At 45.9% G+C, this 15,636-nt stretch overlaps 1 protein-coding gene across 4 annotated transcripts in view; it reads left to right on the top strand.

The window, feature by feature from the left end:
* Positions 1–15,636, top strand: part of BCAS3 (BCAS3 microtubule associated cell migration factor) — a 467,999-nt gene that overhangs the window by 138,968 nt on the left and 313,395 nt on the right. For all 4 annotated transcript variants that reach the window (XM_079955512.1, XM_079955511.1, XM_079955513.1 and 1 more), the window contains exon 15: positions 9,368–9,632. In XM_079955512.1, the coding sequence (XP_079811638.1) occupies positions 9,368–9,632 (265 nt within the window). The remainder of the gene's footprint in view (positions 1–9,367; positions 9,633–15,636) is intronic.

The following is a 15,636-nucleotide window of genomic DNA, read 5'->3' as shown; positions in this document are numbered from 1 at the left end:
TTAATACACACACTTCTGTTACTATTATAAGTATAACTTAATATATTTAGTTCCTGCCTTTTTCCTACATTGGGGTGCAAGGCAACCTACAGCATTTAAAAAACATCAACTTTGGACCTCAGGGTAATGAAAGCCAACTAGTTAAATCCAAGAATACAAATACATCACATTTAAGTCCAGCAGTTCAAATGCAGCTTGCCCTGACAGCAGCCCAGGGATCAGAATGTTTCACACCTTAGTTTTCAAAGGCCTGTCTGAACAGGAAGGTCTTTGTCTGTTGGTGGAAGGATAACAAAGAGGGAGCCAGTCTAACCTCTCTTGGGAGGGGGGACTTCCACAATATGGGAGCAGCCACAGAGAAGGCTCTATCTCTTGTCTCCACCCATCATGTTTCTGATGTTGATGAGGCTGAGAGAAGGTGCTCACCTGAGGCTCTTAGCACCAAGGCAAGTTTGTATAGGGGGATATGATCTTTCAGGTTGCCTGGGCTGGAACCATATAATATGCGTTTAATTAATTTTTTGCTGGGAGAACTTCCAAGTTCCAAGAAGTGTAAATTTCAAAGGATAGCTGCATTTCTGCTCACATATTGTTGTGAAAGTGCAAATCAGGTAGGCTCACGCTAAAACGTACCCCTAATTAAATGCAATGGTACATCGTGGAAATGAGTTGTGCACCTGAGCCACAGAGGGGGCCACAGACAGAGACTCCTTTAAGGATCTCCATGATCAGGCAGGGATATAAGGAATCAACTGTTCTGAAGGTGTCCGGGACCCAAGTTGTTAATTGCATGTAAGTTAATACAAGAACCTTGAAGTTAGCATATGGGCAGTCAGTGGAAGCTTTTAAGCAATGGAATGATGGCAGTAGTCAGCCCCCACCAACGGTCTAGCTACAGTATTTTGTGCCAGCTGAAGCTTCCAGACCAAGTCCAAGGGTAGCTCCATAGAGAGCGCATTGCAATAATAAAGTCTTGAGCTTACCAGTTCATGAATCACTGGGACCAGGCTATCCCTGTCCAGGAACAGCTGTAACTTGGCCTATCAGCCATAGTTGGTAAAAAGCACTCCAAGTCAACTGAAGTTACCAAACTATGTTATCCCTGTTTGGCTGGTATCCTGCAATCATTCCAGGAAGTGTTGCCCTTCTGTTTTGATTGGTGTCAACATGTGGGCAGATCTGATTGGGTGCATACCATTGTGACATCATTGGGATCTCTGGAATCTCTGCATGGCTGGGATCACTGTAGGAAGATTGGGGGGAGGTTGGTGAGGGGAAGAACCCCTAACTATAATACAAGAGAGAGGGGAAGCAATGAAAAGAAACAGCATCAGAAAATAGTGGCCCTTTGCACAATTTTGGGAACTAATTTCCAACCTGCAAAAGTATTATTTTATACCTGAAAATCAAGATGGGTGAATGTTCAGCAGAGCCTGAAGGTTACTGTAGTGTTCTAACTAGAGCAGAAAGCTGCGAGGGAGCCAGCTTTCAGCATCCCAAGGTCTGAGTGAGTGTTACTTGGCTGAAGACATGGGAAGGATTCCATGCTGAAATAAGCACAGGATCCGTCATAAACCCAGTGACCGAGGAGTGTTCGGACTAGTGGGACACTTCGTACTTGAACAGAGTAACGAAGGCTGTTAAACAAATACCGAGAAGAGTTCGAGAGCAGTGAAAACCAGGCAGTAATCTGATCCTTCCAAGAGCTTTACAGCCAACAGCACCACCTTCCACAGTTCTTTACAAACACCTTTTTGGGTTGAAAAAATATTGGTTTGGCTCTGGAAAAGTTCCTTTTGCTTCAACTGCTACCAGATGCGGAACAGTGGCTGAGCTTCAAGGAACGCTTCCAAAAGAAATACCAGATTGGTCTCACCAGGGATGCTGTTTTGAGTCTGAAGAGTTCCTTGTTGTACATGCAAACAAGAGTTCCTCTACCACCACCCAACAAATCTAGAGCATCCGGAATGCAGCTCCTGAGTTCGAATTCTGTTTATCTGCTGAGCTACTGGAGTTCTCATCTGAGATAAAAGTTTGAAGGTTCAGACTAATAGGGGAAGGAAGAGCACTGTGTGTCAACGCTTGCTTCTTTGTTATTAACTATTACCTTGCCATTCCTCCAAAGCGCTCAGGGTCACTTACATCCTCCGTCACCATGTTTTATCTTCATGACAGCCCTGTTAGGTTGGTTCTGCCAAGAGAGATATGCACATGAGGCTGCCCTGTACTGAAGCGGAGCACTGGTTTGTCTAGCCCAGTACATTACAGCAAAGAGCAGCTCTATAAACACTTGGGGAATTGAGTCCTGCTAAGATTATTATTGGCCATTGTACCACCCTGCCCCCATTGGCTCTTTTCACCTTGTACAGTATTTGTACTGTGACGCTCCTGGAGAGTTCATTTAAGCCCTATTTCCCATCCTGGTGCCATCCAGAAGTTTTGTACTATAGATCCTAGCAGCCACCACGTGCAAACTTCATGCAAACCAGGATGAATGCGTCTTACACAGGCAGTCTGGAAGTGACCCAAGAAACATAGGAAACTGCCTTACACTGAGTCAGACCATTGGCCTACGTAGTTCAGTACTGTCTGCACTGACTGGCAGCATCTCTCTAGGGTTTTAGGCAGGGGTCTCTCTCCCAGCCCTACCTGGAGATGCCGGGGATTGAACCTGGGACCTTCTGCATGCAAAGCAGTTGCTCTGCCGCTGAGCTATGGTCCTTCCCTTAAAGGAAATAAGGTTTCTATGATGATCATTCCAAAGCCTCCGAAGGGGGGTTAAAACTGACCGCTCTTTAGCAATGTCATCAGCAGCTTGTTTGGCTGTGGCAATGAATCTGAAAAGGACAGGGTTGTGTCTAAGTTTGGGTGTAAAGCTGGGGCAGCAGTGTGTGTGTGTGTGTGTGTGTCTCATTGTCCCTCCGATGAAGTACTTCCGTGAGCAAACCTCTTTGCCTTTCAGGAAAACATCTTCCAAGCCATGTGGTTTTGTTTTTTAATCCCCCTTTTAATGCGAAGGCTTTAGATATACGCGTACTTACAGGCAAGTGAATCCTCGCTGCTTTTGTCCAGAATATTCTGAAGTGCATTTCTGGAATACTTTTGTCAAGATTTGATGGCTGGCCTCTTCCATCGTTGAGTACCCACTGCATTGTGAGAGCCAAACTCTCCTGAGGTTGATTTAAACCCTGTGCTTTTTAATAACATAATGAAAGCTAATCCCCGCCATCCTGTGTGTTTCCATTTGTTGCATTGGACCCCATTCACCTACGATGGGTTTATCTGCAAATATTTTCATTCAGTTGTTGCTTCTTAGGACTTTTCTTTTGGTTACATCACTTGAGGCCAGGCTACTTGAAGTGATTTTGTCCTGGAGAAAAAAGAGGAGGAATGTGATTTCCACCTTGCTGTTGTGCAAAGCAGACATTGGAGGGGAAAGTGGGGTGGGGAGAGAACTAAATCCTCTCCTAGCTTTTGCTTCAGGATCCGCATAAGAGGTCATTATAGAAGCGAGGGACTCTTGGCTTTGATGGAGAAGCTAAGCTAGTTTCACAATTCAAGGAGCCCCCTCTGCCTCATCTGAGTTGGACCACTAGTGGTTCTCACCCATTAATGTTGACCCTGATTGGCAGGGTCTTGAGTTCTCAGCTGGATTCTTTGATTCACTTATTCCCAAGCTATGTGCTGTGACAGAGCTTCTGGTAAGAAGCTAATAACAGGTGGTGGCAGCGATAAACAGTCTTCCCCTCTATCAGCAAGATCAGATGGTGACTGATGACAGACATGGGGCCCAAACAGGGCCACTGAAAAACAAGAGGGAGAGAGGAAAGTTCATTTCTAAAAGGAATTAGTTCCAGTTCCAATTCACCCTCTCCAAAAAGGAACGAATGCCATTTCAGTTCAATTCACAATTCATTCACACGGTCCATTCATGCTCTCCGCCCAAGTCTTCAGAATTTTACAAGATGCTCTGCTGAAGTATAAAATATACTTAAGAAAACTAAGAAAACATCAAAATACACAGAATGTAACTTCTTTTTATCCCCCCCCCCAATAATTGTGAATTGTGGGGTTTCATACAGCTCATAGGAGCCTAGAAGAAAGCACAAAAATCATGCAAAGAAGCACTTTTGATAAGATGGGAGGATAGACAACATTCTGCTACTGTAATTATGATAATTCCTATTGGTAGGTAAAGGTAAAGGTAAAGGTACCCCTGCCCGTACGGGCCAGTCTTGACAGACTCTGGGGTTGTGCGCCCATCTCACTTAAGAGGCCAGGGGCCAGCGCTGTCCGGAGACACTTCCGGGTCACGTGGCCAGCGTGACATCGCTGCTCTGGCCAGAGCCAGAGCCAGAGCCAGAGCCGCACACGGAAACGCCGTTTACCTTCCCGCTGGTAAGCGGTCCCTATTTATCTACTTGCACCCGGAGGTGCTTTCGAACTGCTAGGTTGGCAGGCGCTGGGACCGAGCAGCGGGAGCGCACCCCGCCGCAGGGATTCGAACCGCCGACCTTTCGATCGGCAAGCCCTAGGCGCTGAGGCTTTAACCCACAGCGCCACCTGCGTCCCTTTAATTCCTATTGGTAGAAGTAGCCAATCCATTGACAGGGAGCTGCTTAGGGGGAGGCAAAGTGAACCCAGGGCTCATCCACACAGGTCCATGCTATAAAGCTCCATGTCCGAGCACTTTCTCTTTTTTTGCCCTGGCGTTTTCCTCGCGAAAACCCTCTCTTTGAATCAGAGCAAACGGCAACCATGAAAAACCCGAAAGCACAGGCCAAACGGTAAGTATGGATGAACCCCCAGTTGTGCAGAGGCACGGCAGCCACTCTCCTGTATGAGTGGTTTCTTTCTTTCTTTTTTAGGGGCCTTTAATCACACCGTAATCCTAAGTCACTTTTTCAGTATTTCTTACTTCTTAGGTAAGGTTGTTTAGGGTTGTAGCCCCAATTTATACTCTTACCCAAGAGCCAGATGGCTTAACCAGGCCCCAGTCCTTGCAAAGCCTGGGCTGTCATTGCCAAGCAGTGCCTCCACAATATGTTTCTCATTTAGCTGCCATACATTTAAAGTATGTCTTGTGAGCTTTAGGAGAAATGTCTGCATTTTCTTTTTTTAATAGAAAAGTTTCATAATGTCTTTGGTGGTGTGGCATAGCTTCAGAGCCCATAGAATTGACTCACTTCTTTAGCTTGGCCAAATAATTTTGGGCTCACCAATCATAAAGAGGGGTGTCCCTGTTTGCCTCTCTCAGGGGCTGGAGGCTGTTTCCCCCTAAATAACCCTCTGCTGAAAAACCAGAAACTGCTGGCAATGTTGCTAAGGTTGTCCTCATTGTCTGCCACCAGGTTGGGTTTTCTCTATGAGAAACGGGACAATTTAGCGGTAGGAATCTTAGGACATATCTATATGACCACATCCTCCAACATGGCACAGTTATTTCACAGAACTCAATTTGAGACACTTTTCCTCTGGAAAGATCTCTACTGTTTGAAATCTGAGTAGCTTTCCACTACGCTGGGGCATGTGTGTTAAGTTTGTCTAATGTGTGAGATTGTCAAATGTTAAGATTATTTTGTTTTCTTTCAAAAAAAAAACCCCAAATTGTTGTTGTTATTCATTTTCTTCATTTCTGTCCTGGCAGTCTAGAAAGCCTCTTCCTTGCTGTTCCCTTTAGTTTCCTAATCCTAGGTGAAACTTTTTTTTATCGAAGATGGCTGATTTACTAGTGAGCTTGTAAAGGAGTGAGCTTTGTGATCCATGCATAAGCAGTGAGGGAGGCAGAGGGGAAATATCTGGCCAGCTATCATGAGTCTGGGGAAACATCTTGGTGGAATTGGAAGGAATGGGATAAGAATTTGGATTTGGAGGAATTGGATACTAGGAGTAAATTGGGATCCAGTGGAGGGGCCAAGCGGACTGTTGGAGATATAGCCTCCTTGGTGCCATCTGGCATTCTGAGCTCCACCTCACAGCAGACTGACCCTGTTGACTCTGCCTCTGTTAGCAAGGACACAGGGACAGAGCCGTCTTTCCTATTGGGCTTACTGGCACATTGTGCCAGGGCGCTGGCCTCTCAGGGGCACTCCAGTGAATGGGGGAGCTGCACGGCTTTGCCAGCGGCCTCCCCTTTCCCTGCACACCCGCCAGCTGTGCCCTGTCAACCATATGGCTGGCAGGCGTGCAGTTTGCCTCCCAAGCCTCCGCGGGAGGAGAGCGATCCCTGCAGAGGCTTAGGATGGAAGCTGCACGGCGCCAGATATGCTTAAGATGGCCCTGCATAGGGATGACTGTGCCGGCGCAAAGAGATTCAGCAAACCCATCCTATTCTGAGGAGCTCCCATTTGCTTGCCCGGTCCCATGGCTTGGATCTCCAACTGTGCAAATGTCTGTGCCCACCCTTCTCTTCAAAAGATCCAGGGGGTGCATCTCAGGTCTTGTGACAAAGTCTCAGCTCACACCTGGCCATGAATTTAACTTGTTGTGCTTCCTCTTAACCTGAATGTTTGCCTCCTGACTGACATATCACACTGACCTATGCATTCAAGCCTTTGACAGAAACTGAGTTGGGTGTCTGACTGCTGCATCCTTCTGCAGGGGGCCAGGGCACCAGCAACGATGCAGGGAGGTTGATCATTTCACACATAGAACTAACTAGCTCACTACTACTAACACTGAACCACAGCAGCTCTCCATGTTTCAGGAAGGGGGTCTTTTTCCTGGTCCTACCTGGAGATACTGGGGGTTGAACTTGGAGCCTTTTGCATGCACAACACATGCTCTCTCACTGAGCTATTGGGCAGATCTGCACTCTGCACATTTGATGGCACATTTGATGGACATTTAACTTCCCACAAAGAATTCTGGGATCCCGAGTTTCCTCCTCACGAGAGCTACAGTTCCCAGCACCCTTAACAAACTACAGTTCCCAGAATTTTTTGTGGGAAAGTGTCACTTGCTTTAAATACTGTATTTTTTGCTCTATAAGACTCACTTTTTCCCTCCTAAAAAGTAAGGGGAAATGTGTGTACGTCTTATGGAGTGAATGCAGGCTGCACAGCTATCCCAGAAGCCAGAACAGCAAGAGGGATTGCTGCTTTCACTGCGCAGCGATCCCTCTTGCTGTTCTGGCTTCTGAGATTCAGAATATTTTTTTCTTATTTTCCTCCTCCAAAAACTAGGTGCGTCTTGTGGTCTGGTGCGTCTTATAGAGTGAAAAATACGGTATGCTCTGAATGTTCTTCAGATGTATGGTGTGGCTCTGCTCACAATCCTTCTCCATTTTTTTTTTTTTTGGTCTGGAAAATGTCTTATAAGCTATGTACAAAGCATAAAACAATCCAGCAAAAATTTCTGAGTGCATCTCATTTTTATTATTTATTTAAAGCAGGTGTGGGGGATCTCCCTCCGTCCAGATGTTGCTCGACTACAACTCCCATCATTCTTGACCATTGACTGTGCTGACTGGGGCGGTTGTCCAGCAACATCTGGGGAGACGCAGCTTTTCCCACCCCCAATTTAAGGTGTTTATACCCCACCCTTTAGCAATACAAATCAGTTTTCAAGCAGTCCCTGCACTCAGGCTCATAATCTGAAAAGGTATGAAACATGAGGGAAAAGGAATGGGTGAGAGGAGGGGAAAGCAAACCTCAAGCGCAAATTCACTGACAGCCAATGTCAGTGGTGGTTCTCCTTATCGTGCCTTTGGGTAACTATATCTAGTAAAAACAGTGGTTTAACTGAGATAGATACACAGCCCAAAGTGGTGGAAAAGTCACCAGTAGAGTAATCATGTGTACAACCTGCCCCCTTGCTATTTTCCGTCTAAGTTCCAAAATTTCCAGAACAGGTTATGATTTCACATGGTATACCCTGAGTAATGATCAGCTTTCATTTTCAAACTGTTGGCTTTGGATTATTGGCAACTTTTACGCACCCAAATTTAGAAGAAAATTTCAGAGTTCCTCCTCCTTAAGGGCCTTGTCTTTAAACGTTTAAACACAAACCACATCCAAAACTTTGGCACGGATCTGTCATTTTTGCTGGCGATTATTTACCTCTCATTTTTCATGTTTCCCCAGGATGAAAAATGAGCAAGCAACTAATGTGTATCTTGCCTCCCGTAAAAACAACAACAGCTCAGCTCTCAGGGCCAAATTCAATTAAAAAATTACACCAGACTCCTGTGGGTTTGTTTGTTTTTTAGCAATTCCGCACCACCACCACCACCTCAGCCCCCTGGCACAACAATTTTGCTTTATTGAACTGGGCTCTTGATTTAGCTGGAAAACATTTTGAGCAATGATCAAGGTATTGAGTTGCTTGATGTAATATTAAATTCATAGCAAAAATTCCTGGGTTTGCATTAACAGGAAAATCAAACTTTTGACCCCAGAATTTGAACTCTAACTCTTGACCTCCTCCTGAGCCCACTGCTCCTTACTAATAATGCTTTTATTATATTTCACAAAATTTATTCCGCCTTTGCTAATATTTTGGAGGGAAAAGTACACTGTGTGCAGAACTCAAGTCCTCCTGTTCTTCCAGCCTTGCATATCTCTCCTCTGATGTTTAGCATGTTAGCAGTCATTACCTATGCACTTCCAAGCACATTTTCCACTAGCCCTGCTGACTGGACTGATAGAAGTTAATAACAAATAACATCCTCAGGGCAACAGTTTAAAACCTTAGCACTCCTTCTAAACCCAGGGGTTAGATTAGGTTTTTAGACAAATTTGTAGAAGATAAGGCTTCAGCAGCTACGAACTCGGATGGCTATGTTCTGTTAGAGGCAGGATGCCTCTGAATGTCAGTTGCTGGGAATGACAGGTGAGGAGAGTGCAGGTGTGCTTGGGTTCTGCTAGCAGGCTTCCTATAGGCCTCTGGTTGACCACAGTTGAAACTAGGATGCTGGACTAGATGGGCCATCCTTGGAAATTTGCATTCTCCAAAGATTGTAATGCCTCTCTCCAACCCAAAATGTACAAGAATGCATTGTGTTAGGGGACATTGCTTGTTAAATTGCATTCACTGGGCAAAATTGCATATAAAATTCATATATAAAAATGTACATACAAAATTTCTATGTTTGTTTGTTTGTTTGTTTTTTAAAATGCAAACTGATGTAAAAGTGGGGCAAACTGAGAAACCAGCATTGACAGAGTTGTCCATCCCTAAAGGAAATATTAAAATATTGCAGGTTGCCCTTAGCCTTTAGAATTGGGCAAGGCTATCAAGTGAATAACTAGAGTTAACCTCCATGCATTTGCCTGATCCTTTTCATTCTGGAAGTTAGGCTGATTTCTTGACACTGATTACAGCTCCTCAAATGGTACCAATTGATTTCTCCCACCCTCCACTCCAGGTGCAGGACATTTCCTTCAGCCACGACTGCCGCTGGGTGGTGGTCAGCACTCTTCGGGGCACTTCCCATGTCTTCCCCATCAACCCGTATGGAGGGCAGCCCTGCGTCCGCACACACATGTCGCCAAGGGTTGTCAACAGAATGAGCCGCTTCCAGAAGAGCGCTGGGCTGGAGGAGATTGAGCAGGAGCTGACGACCAAACAAGGAGGTCGCTGTAGTCCCGTCCCAGGGCTATCCAGCAGCCCGTCTGGTTCCCCTCTTCACGGTAAGCGTTGGCTTTTCCTTTTCAATTGTCTGGCAGGAGTTGAAAACAAAACTGCCCTTTTACAAATCTGTGGTGGGTCCACATATGGAATACAGTGGTACCTCGGGTTACAGATGCTTCAGGTTACAGACTCCTCTAACCCAGAAATAGTACCTCGGGTTAAGAACTTTGCTTCAGAAATTGCACGGTGGCAGCAGCAGGAGGCTCCATTAGCTAAAGTGGTACCTCAGGTTAAGAACAGTTTCAGGTTAAGAACAGACCTCCAGAACGAATTAAGTTCTTAACCCGAGGTACCACTGTACTGTGTACAGTTCTTGATTGCCTCACCTCGAAAAGGATATTGTACAGTTGAAAGAGGTTCAGAAAAGGGCAATCAAAAGTATCCAAGGGATGGAATTTCTCCCTTATTAGGGGAGGTTGAAGCATTTTTAATTCAGAGAAAAGGTAAGTAAGGGATAACATGATAGAAGGTCATAAAATTGTACATGCGACAGAGAAAGTCTGTAGAGAAGAGCTTTTCTCCCTCTCTCATAATACTAGAATTTGTGGATGTCCAATGAAGCCGAAAGATTGTGCACAAGAACACACTCCCCTCCTGTGGTTTGCAGCAACTGGTATTTAGATGCATAACTCCCTCTGACCATGTCTGGTGGCCATCACTGCCTCCAGTGGCAAGAAGTTCCATAGTTTAACTATGCAATGTGTGAAGAAGTACCAGTTGCTGGAAACCACAGGAGGGGAGAGTGTTCTTGTGCTTGGGGCCTTCGTGCAGGTTTCTCACAGACATCTGGTTGGCCATTGGGAAAACAGGATGCTGGACCAGGTGGACCACTGGCGTGCTATAGCAGGGCTCTCCTTATGTTCTAATGTTAGAAAGAGAACTTAGTACCTTCCAGATGTTGTTAGACCCCAACTCTCTGACCATTTACCATGCTGGTCGGGGCTGATGGGAGTTGAGGTAGCCACAGGCTTCCATCCCCTGTGCTACAGCAAGGTATGCAAAAGATAGAGCAGGAAAAATGGATGTTTTTCATATGCAGGTTAAAAATAATTTAAAAGGTTTTAGAGCTTGATCATCTCATGTTTTATTTCATAGACCTCCCAAGGTGTTCTGCTCTGTGTTTCAATGGGTTTTTTTTTTAACCTGGCAATCATATTGTTGGTTGGTCAAGGGTAGGCGGAGAGCAACATCTGGACATTCTGAAGACAAATATTTATTGTTTTGCGAGGAAATGTGAAAGCCAGCTCAAGGTGAAAGATGAGCTGAAATGAAAAGTTGGGTTTGTTGTCATTGTCGCTGATCTCTTTCACAGTAGTGTAGTTGGAGAGCAGTTGTTCCAAGAGGAAAGTTGTTTCCACAGAGCCTTTGCCTAATGCAGCTCCTAACTCTAGGGCAGGAAGCCTGTGGACCTCTGGAAGCTGCTATTCATAGTCCAACACTCTCTGTGAGAACAGGATGCTGGGCCACTGGTCTGATCCAGAATGTCTCTTCTGATGTTCTCAGGAGGTCTAGTTGGTTGACCTTAATGCTCTACTATTTATGAAGCATCTTGAAGCAATTTCACAGTACAGTAAACACACATATAAAACCATTGCGTATATAAAAACGGTTTCAAATTCAATGCGATACCAAATGGGATAAGGATCTCCACTTAGAAGGCTTTTTGGAAGAGGAAAGCCTTCGAGAGATGCCAAAAAGGCAATAGAGACGGCGCCTGCCTGTTATGTCAAGGGAGGGAAGTTCCAGTGAAAAGGTTCAATCCTCGGTATCTCCACATACGGCTGGGAAAGACTCCTTGCTCCGAAACCCTGGAGAGACACTGCCTATCAGTGTAGGCAAAGCTGAGCTAGGTGGACCTGCAATCTGACTTCATATAAGGCAGCTTCCTAGGTTCTTTCTTGTGTGATTAAGAGAAGGCCTTGGTTGTTGAGTCATTGGCCATGCTAAGGCATCCATTTTTCTGATTGTTTCCTCATCTTGGCAAGGTGGCCAGTGAGGTCTGTGCCACCCAGCTTCTCCTGAGATAGAACATTACTTTGCTCCTTGCATTACAATGCAGCGGTCGAGTGTGGCATGCTTGGAACAGACACCAGATTGCTGTAAACCATTATTATAACACATCCAATCATTTTTAACTACTGACATCATATAGAGAACAGGAAGGAGCGATCAACGTCTGCAGCTTTCATCCATTGGTGTCTGCTTTTTGTCAAGGGGGAAACTACAGTAAGTTGTCGCCTTTATAGGTTTTCCAAACACGTTTGAAGCTCTTTCTTTGTAAATAGAAAGGAGTGTTTGATGCTCAAGAAGCATCTGAGAGGTTTCATTTGGTTTTGATTAGCAGCACGACCAAAAATTTCAGGAGTGGGCGGATGGGATTTTGTTCCTTCCCCAAACCTAGTGGAAGCTTTGAAGGATTATTATTTTTTTAAGTGTGGGGTTTTTTTTTAAGTGACAAGTCAAAACAAAACACCTTGATTTTTGGAGGGTATCGCAGTTCATCGTAGTTGAGGAAAATAGCTTATTTATTAAAGCCGTGAGTCCTCATCACCTCCAGCCACCTCCAGTTCATGCCATTTGATGGTGCATATCCTTGTGGCTGTGTTTCATCTCCCCGGTGGGAGGAAGCCTGCCTCCGAAATGCCAACTGCTGGGATTCATGAGTGAGGCGAGTGCTCTTGCATGAGGTCCTGCTTGTGAGCTTACCATTGGAGCAGGGGTTCCCAAACTGGTCCGCAGACCACCGCAAACTTCGCCAAGGTGGTCTGTGATGTAAAAATACACTTTAAAAACGTGCAGCATCTAGCACAATTACAATTGCTGCAACAGGAAAAAAACATGAAATGGTCTGTCGGGAACCTCAGCAAGTTTCAAGTTGTCCTTGGGCGGGAGGAGAGTTAGGGCATTAGGGCATCTGGTTGGCCACTGTGAGAACTGTCCATTTGTTTTTACTCACCGCTTCCTGTTCTGTTATCAGTTACTGATCCATAAGAGGACCTCTTCTCTTTCCCCATGGTTGGGAGAAACAGAAACTGAGTGAAATGAGAAGTGTCAATTTAGGATAGATCGGAAAACCCCTAGGTCCAAAGGATATGAGATACTAGGGACAAGCAATGGTCCTGGCCTTCCTAGATTGGGCTAGCTGTTTTTAGAAACAGGTTGCTGGACTAAGTGGGCCCAACCTTTGCTCTGATCCAGCAAGGAAGTCCCCATGTTCTTATTACTCATGATCATTAGGAATCAAATCTCCTTGTTCTGACGCTGTCTACCTTTGACTGCCAGCCCCTGGGGATGGAGCACAGACCACCGTCTTCCTGCCCTGCTCATGGGCTTCCTGGAGCCATCTGGCTGGTCATGGTGGGAAACAGGATGCTTGGGCTTGATGGGACTTTGGCAGGGATTATTTTATGAGCTTCAGCTGCTGCAGATGTCCCGTTTGCATTGGGCCTCTGTCAGCACTTAACATCTCCCCTAGCATGTAGCTTGCCACCCTTCCACTACCACCCTTCAAGACCTGTCAACCTCATCCTTAGGGCAGAAGCAGCCCATGTGGTTTTCTCCAGATGCTGGCTGGGACTGCTGGGAGTTGGAGTCCAGCAACACCTGGAAGGCACCCGGCTGGTTCCTCTTGCTTTGCGAGGAAGGATGGCGAACGTTTTTCAGAAGAAAGGCCATATTCCCGGTGGGCCACATTCTAGTGGTGGCTGGGGGAATGGGTGGAACAACAAATGTGGACTGTACCTTTGTACAATAGGTTTGTTGCTGCACACCCTTGCTTTGTTCTCCATCTAGGCAAGTGAGTCCAGGTAGGCAACAACACTCAAGGATGCCACAAATTGGCCTGGCAAGGGGTGTAGCCTGGGAGAGTTCCCAGGGAGGGCTCATTTAGCCCTTGGCCCTGATATTCCCCACCCTTGCTCTAGGGACACGGAAGAAACATGCCCACCCAAAATGGTTTTTTATCCTTCCTTCTGACTTTTATCTTTCAAATGCATTCGGCTCAGCAGAGAAGAAAATCTATTTATGGTTTATTCTGGTCCCAAATTGTTTACTTGTGCAATGTAAACCTTTTTATCAGAGTGGGGAGCCGTCCTCACAGGGAATGACTCACTCTTGGCTCCTGCCAGGTTTGCTGTCTTTGAGCAGGAAGGCAGGAAGGGAAATGGTTAAGAAGCATCAGACAAGAGGATAATTTCCTTTGCACCTGTTATACGGTTTATCTTTTATTGCTTAGGTCATTTTATCTGCCAGCCCCACCCTGTTGTATATTTTTGGTCCTTCGGTAGAGCTGCCAAGCTTGTTTCCCCAGTGACCTCAGCCCCAAGTTGAGCATCCTTCTATGGGGTTTCGCTGTTTCCTGGAACAACGTGGTGCCACCGAGTTACATCAATAGGTTGCCTTTGCCTAAATTCCCAGCTTTAGCAATGACCTTTCAGTTTCAGTTTTTAAGCAGTGAGGTGACAGGGAACTGGCATGACAAACGGGCATTTTTATGGGGTTTGATGTTTTGACTCCTTGAAAAATTGATGAGAGGATGACATACCATTATCACTTCCAAAATGCAGACGTGATGAATAATTGGTTGCAATTTTATTTTCCCATTTTTAGTTTTGTTGTCCCACTACCTTTAAAACGGAGGGTGGGATATATGTTGTCTAAAATGAAATCTTCCTTCCTTTCTTTCTTTCTTTCTTTCTTTCTTTCTCCAAAATCATAGAATCATAGCAAATTACCTTGCTCTGACTCAGGCCACTGGTCCAGCTTGCTCAGTATTATCTACACTGATAAATAGCGGCTCTCGAAGGTTCAGGCAGGGAGCTTCCCCCAGGCCTACCAGGGGACACTGCCAGGGCTTGAACCAAGGACCTTCCGCTCTGAGCTGCGGCCTTTGCTCTCTACAGTGGATGAGGCTGCTCTTTGTTGTCTCTGAATCACTGTGATTAGTTTGTTCAATCGCTCCCAGTGCAGAGAGACAGGGAAATGTGTCCCCAACCCCAGCTGAAATATTTTTGAATTTCAAAACCTAGAAGAAGGTTGGGTAGGCCTTAATAAGTTGGTTTTCTACGTTATGCCTTTGAATCATAGAACTGTAGAGTTGGGAGGGAATACGAGGGCCATCTGGTCCAGCCCCCTAAAGTGTTTGCCCAGTGTGGAGCTCGAACCCACAGCCCTGAGATTAAGAGTCTCATGCTTTACTGACTGAGCCTTGTCTATAATAAATAACTTTCATTTAAGGGTTGTGGCAGGATCGGGAAGACCCAACCAGTTTATTGGACTTTTAAATCAGCTATTCACAATCTGTGGTCCTGAGAAAGGAATGACTTAAGTAACTGAAGGTTCTTGCGAGTCCAGGGTGCATACTATTCACAGAGGAGGCTGCCCACTGCATCTCTGAATGAGTCACTGCTCATCCAGGGAGAGGGCAGAGCACATGTTTCTGTCCCCAGCACCTCTTGGAAGGGCTAGGAAAGACCCTTGCCTGAGCTCAGGAGGGCCTCTTCCAGCCGTTGTAGATGATACTGACTTAGATGAGCTAACCTGCTTTCCTGTGCCTCCTTCAGCTTCTGCTTGGGGAGGGCAATTTTGCCACATCTCTGCATCAGCTGTGGCAGGTTAATTCAGTCGACCCCAGATGCAGGAAAACAATCAGCCTGAAGATAAGGTTGCCTGTTGTGTCTCTGCCTGAGTCCCTGCCCTTTCAGTCAGGGACAGTGGATGTCACGGGGCGGAAATTGGGCGGCAGAGAAATGAGCTCTAGCCCAATATTGTCTACTCCAGCTGGTAGCAGCTTTCCAGAGTTTCAGGCGGGGGACATTCCCATACCTACCTGGAGATGCTGGGGTTTGGATCTTGGCCCTTCTGCATGCAAAGCAGACGTTTCACCACTGAGCTACAGCCTTGTGACCATACCGAATGTGCTAAACTCCACGGTGGGTCCCCCCCCCCCATCAAAATAAAGTAGCCAGTTGAAGTGCACTCCCCTCCCCCATCAATAATGTGTTG

The sequence above is a fragment of the Podarcis cretensis genome (genome assembly GCF_951804945.1).
Source record: "Podarcis cretensis genome assembly, chromosome: 15".
In the NCBI taxonomy this organism is placed as follows: domain Eukaryota; kingdom Metazoa; phylum Chordata; class Lepidosauria; order Squamata; family Lacertidae; genus Podarcis; species Podarcis cretensis.
The sequence above is the reverse complement of the archived record's forward strand: the minus strand, read 5'-3'. Positions and strand labels throughout refer to the sequence as shown.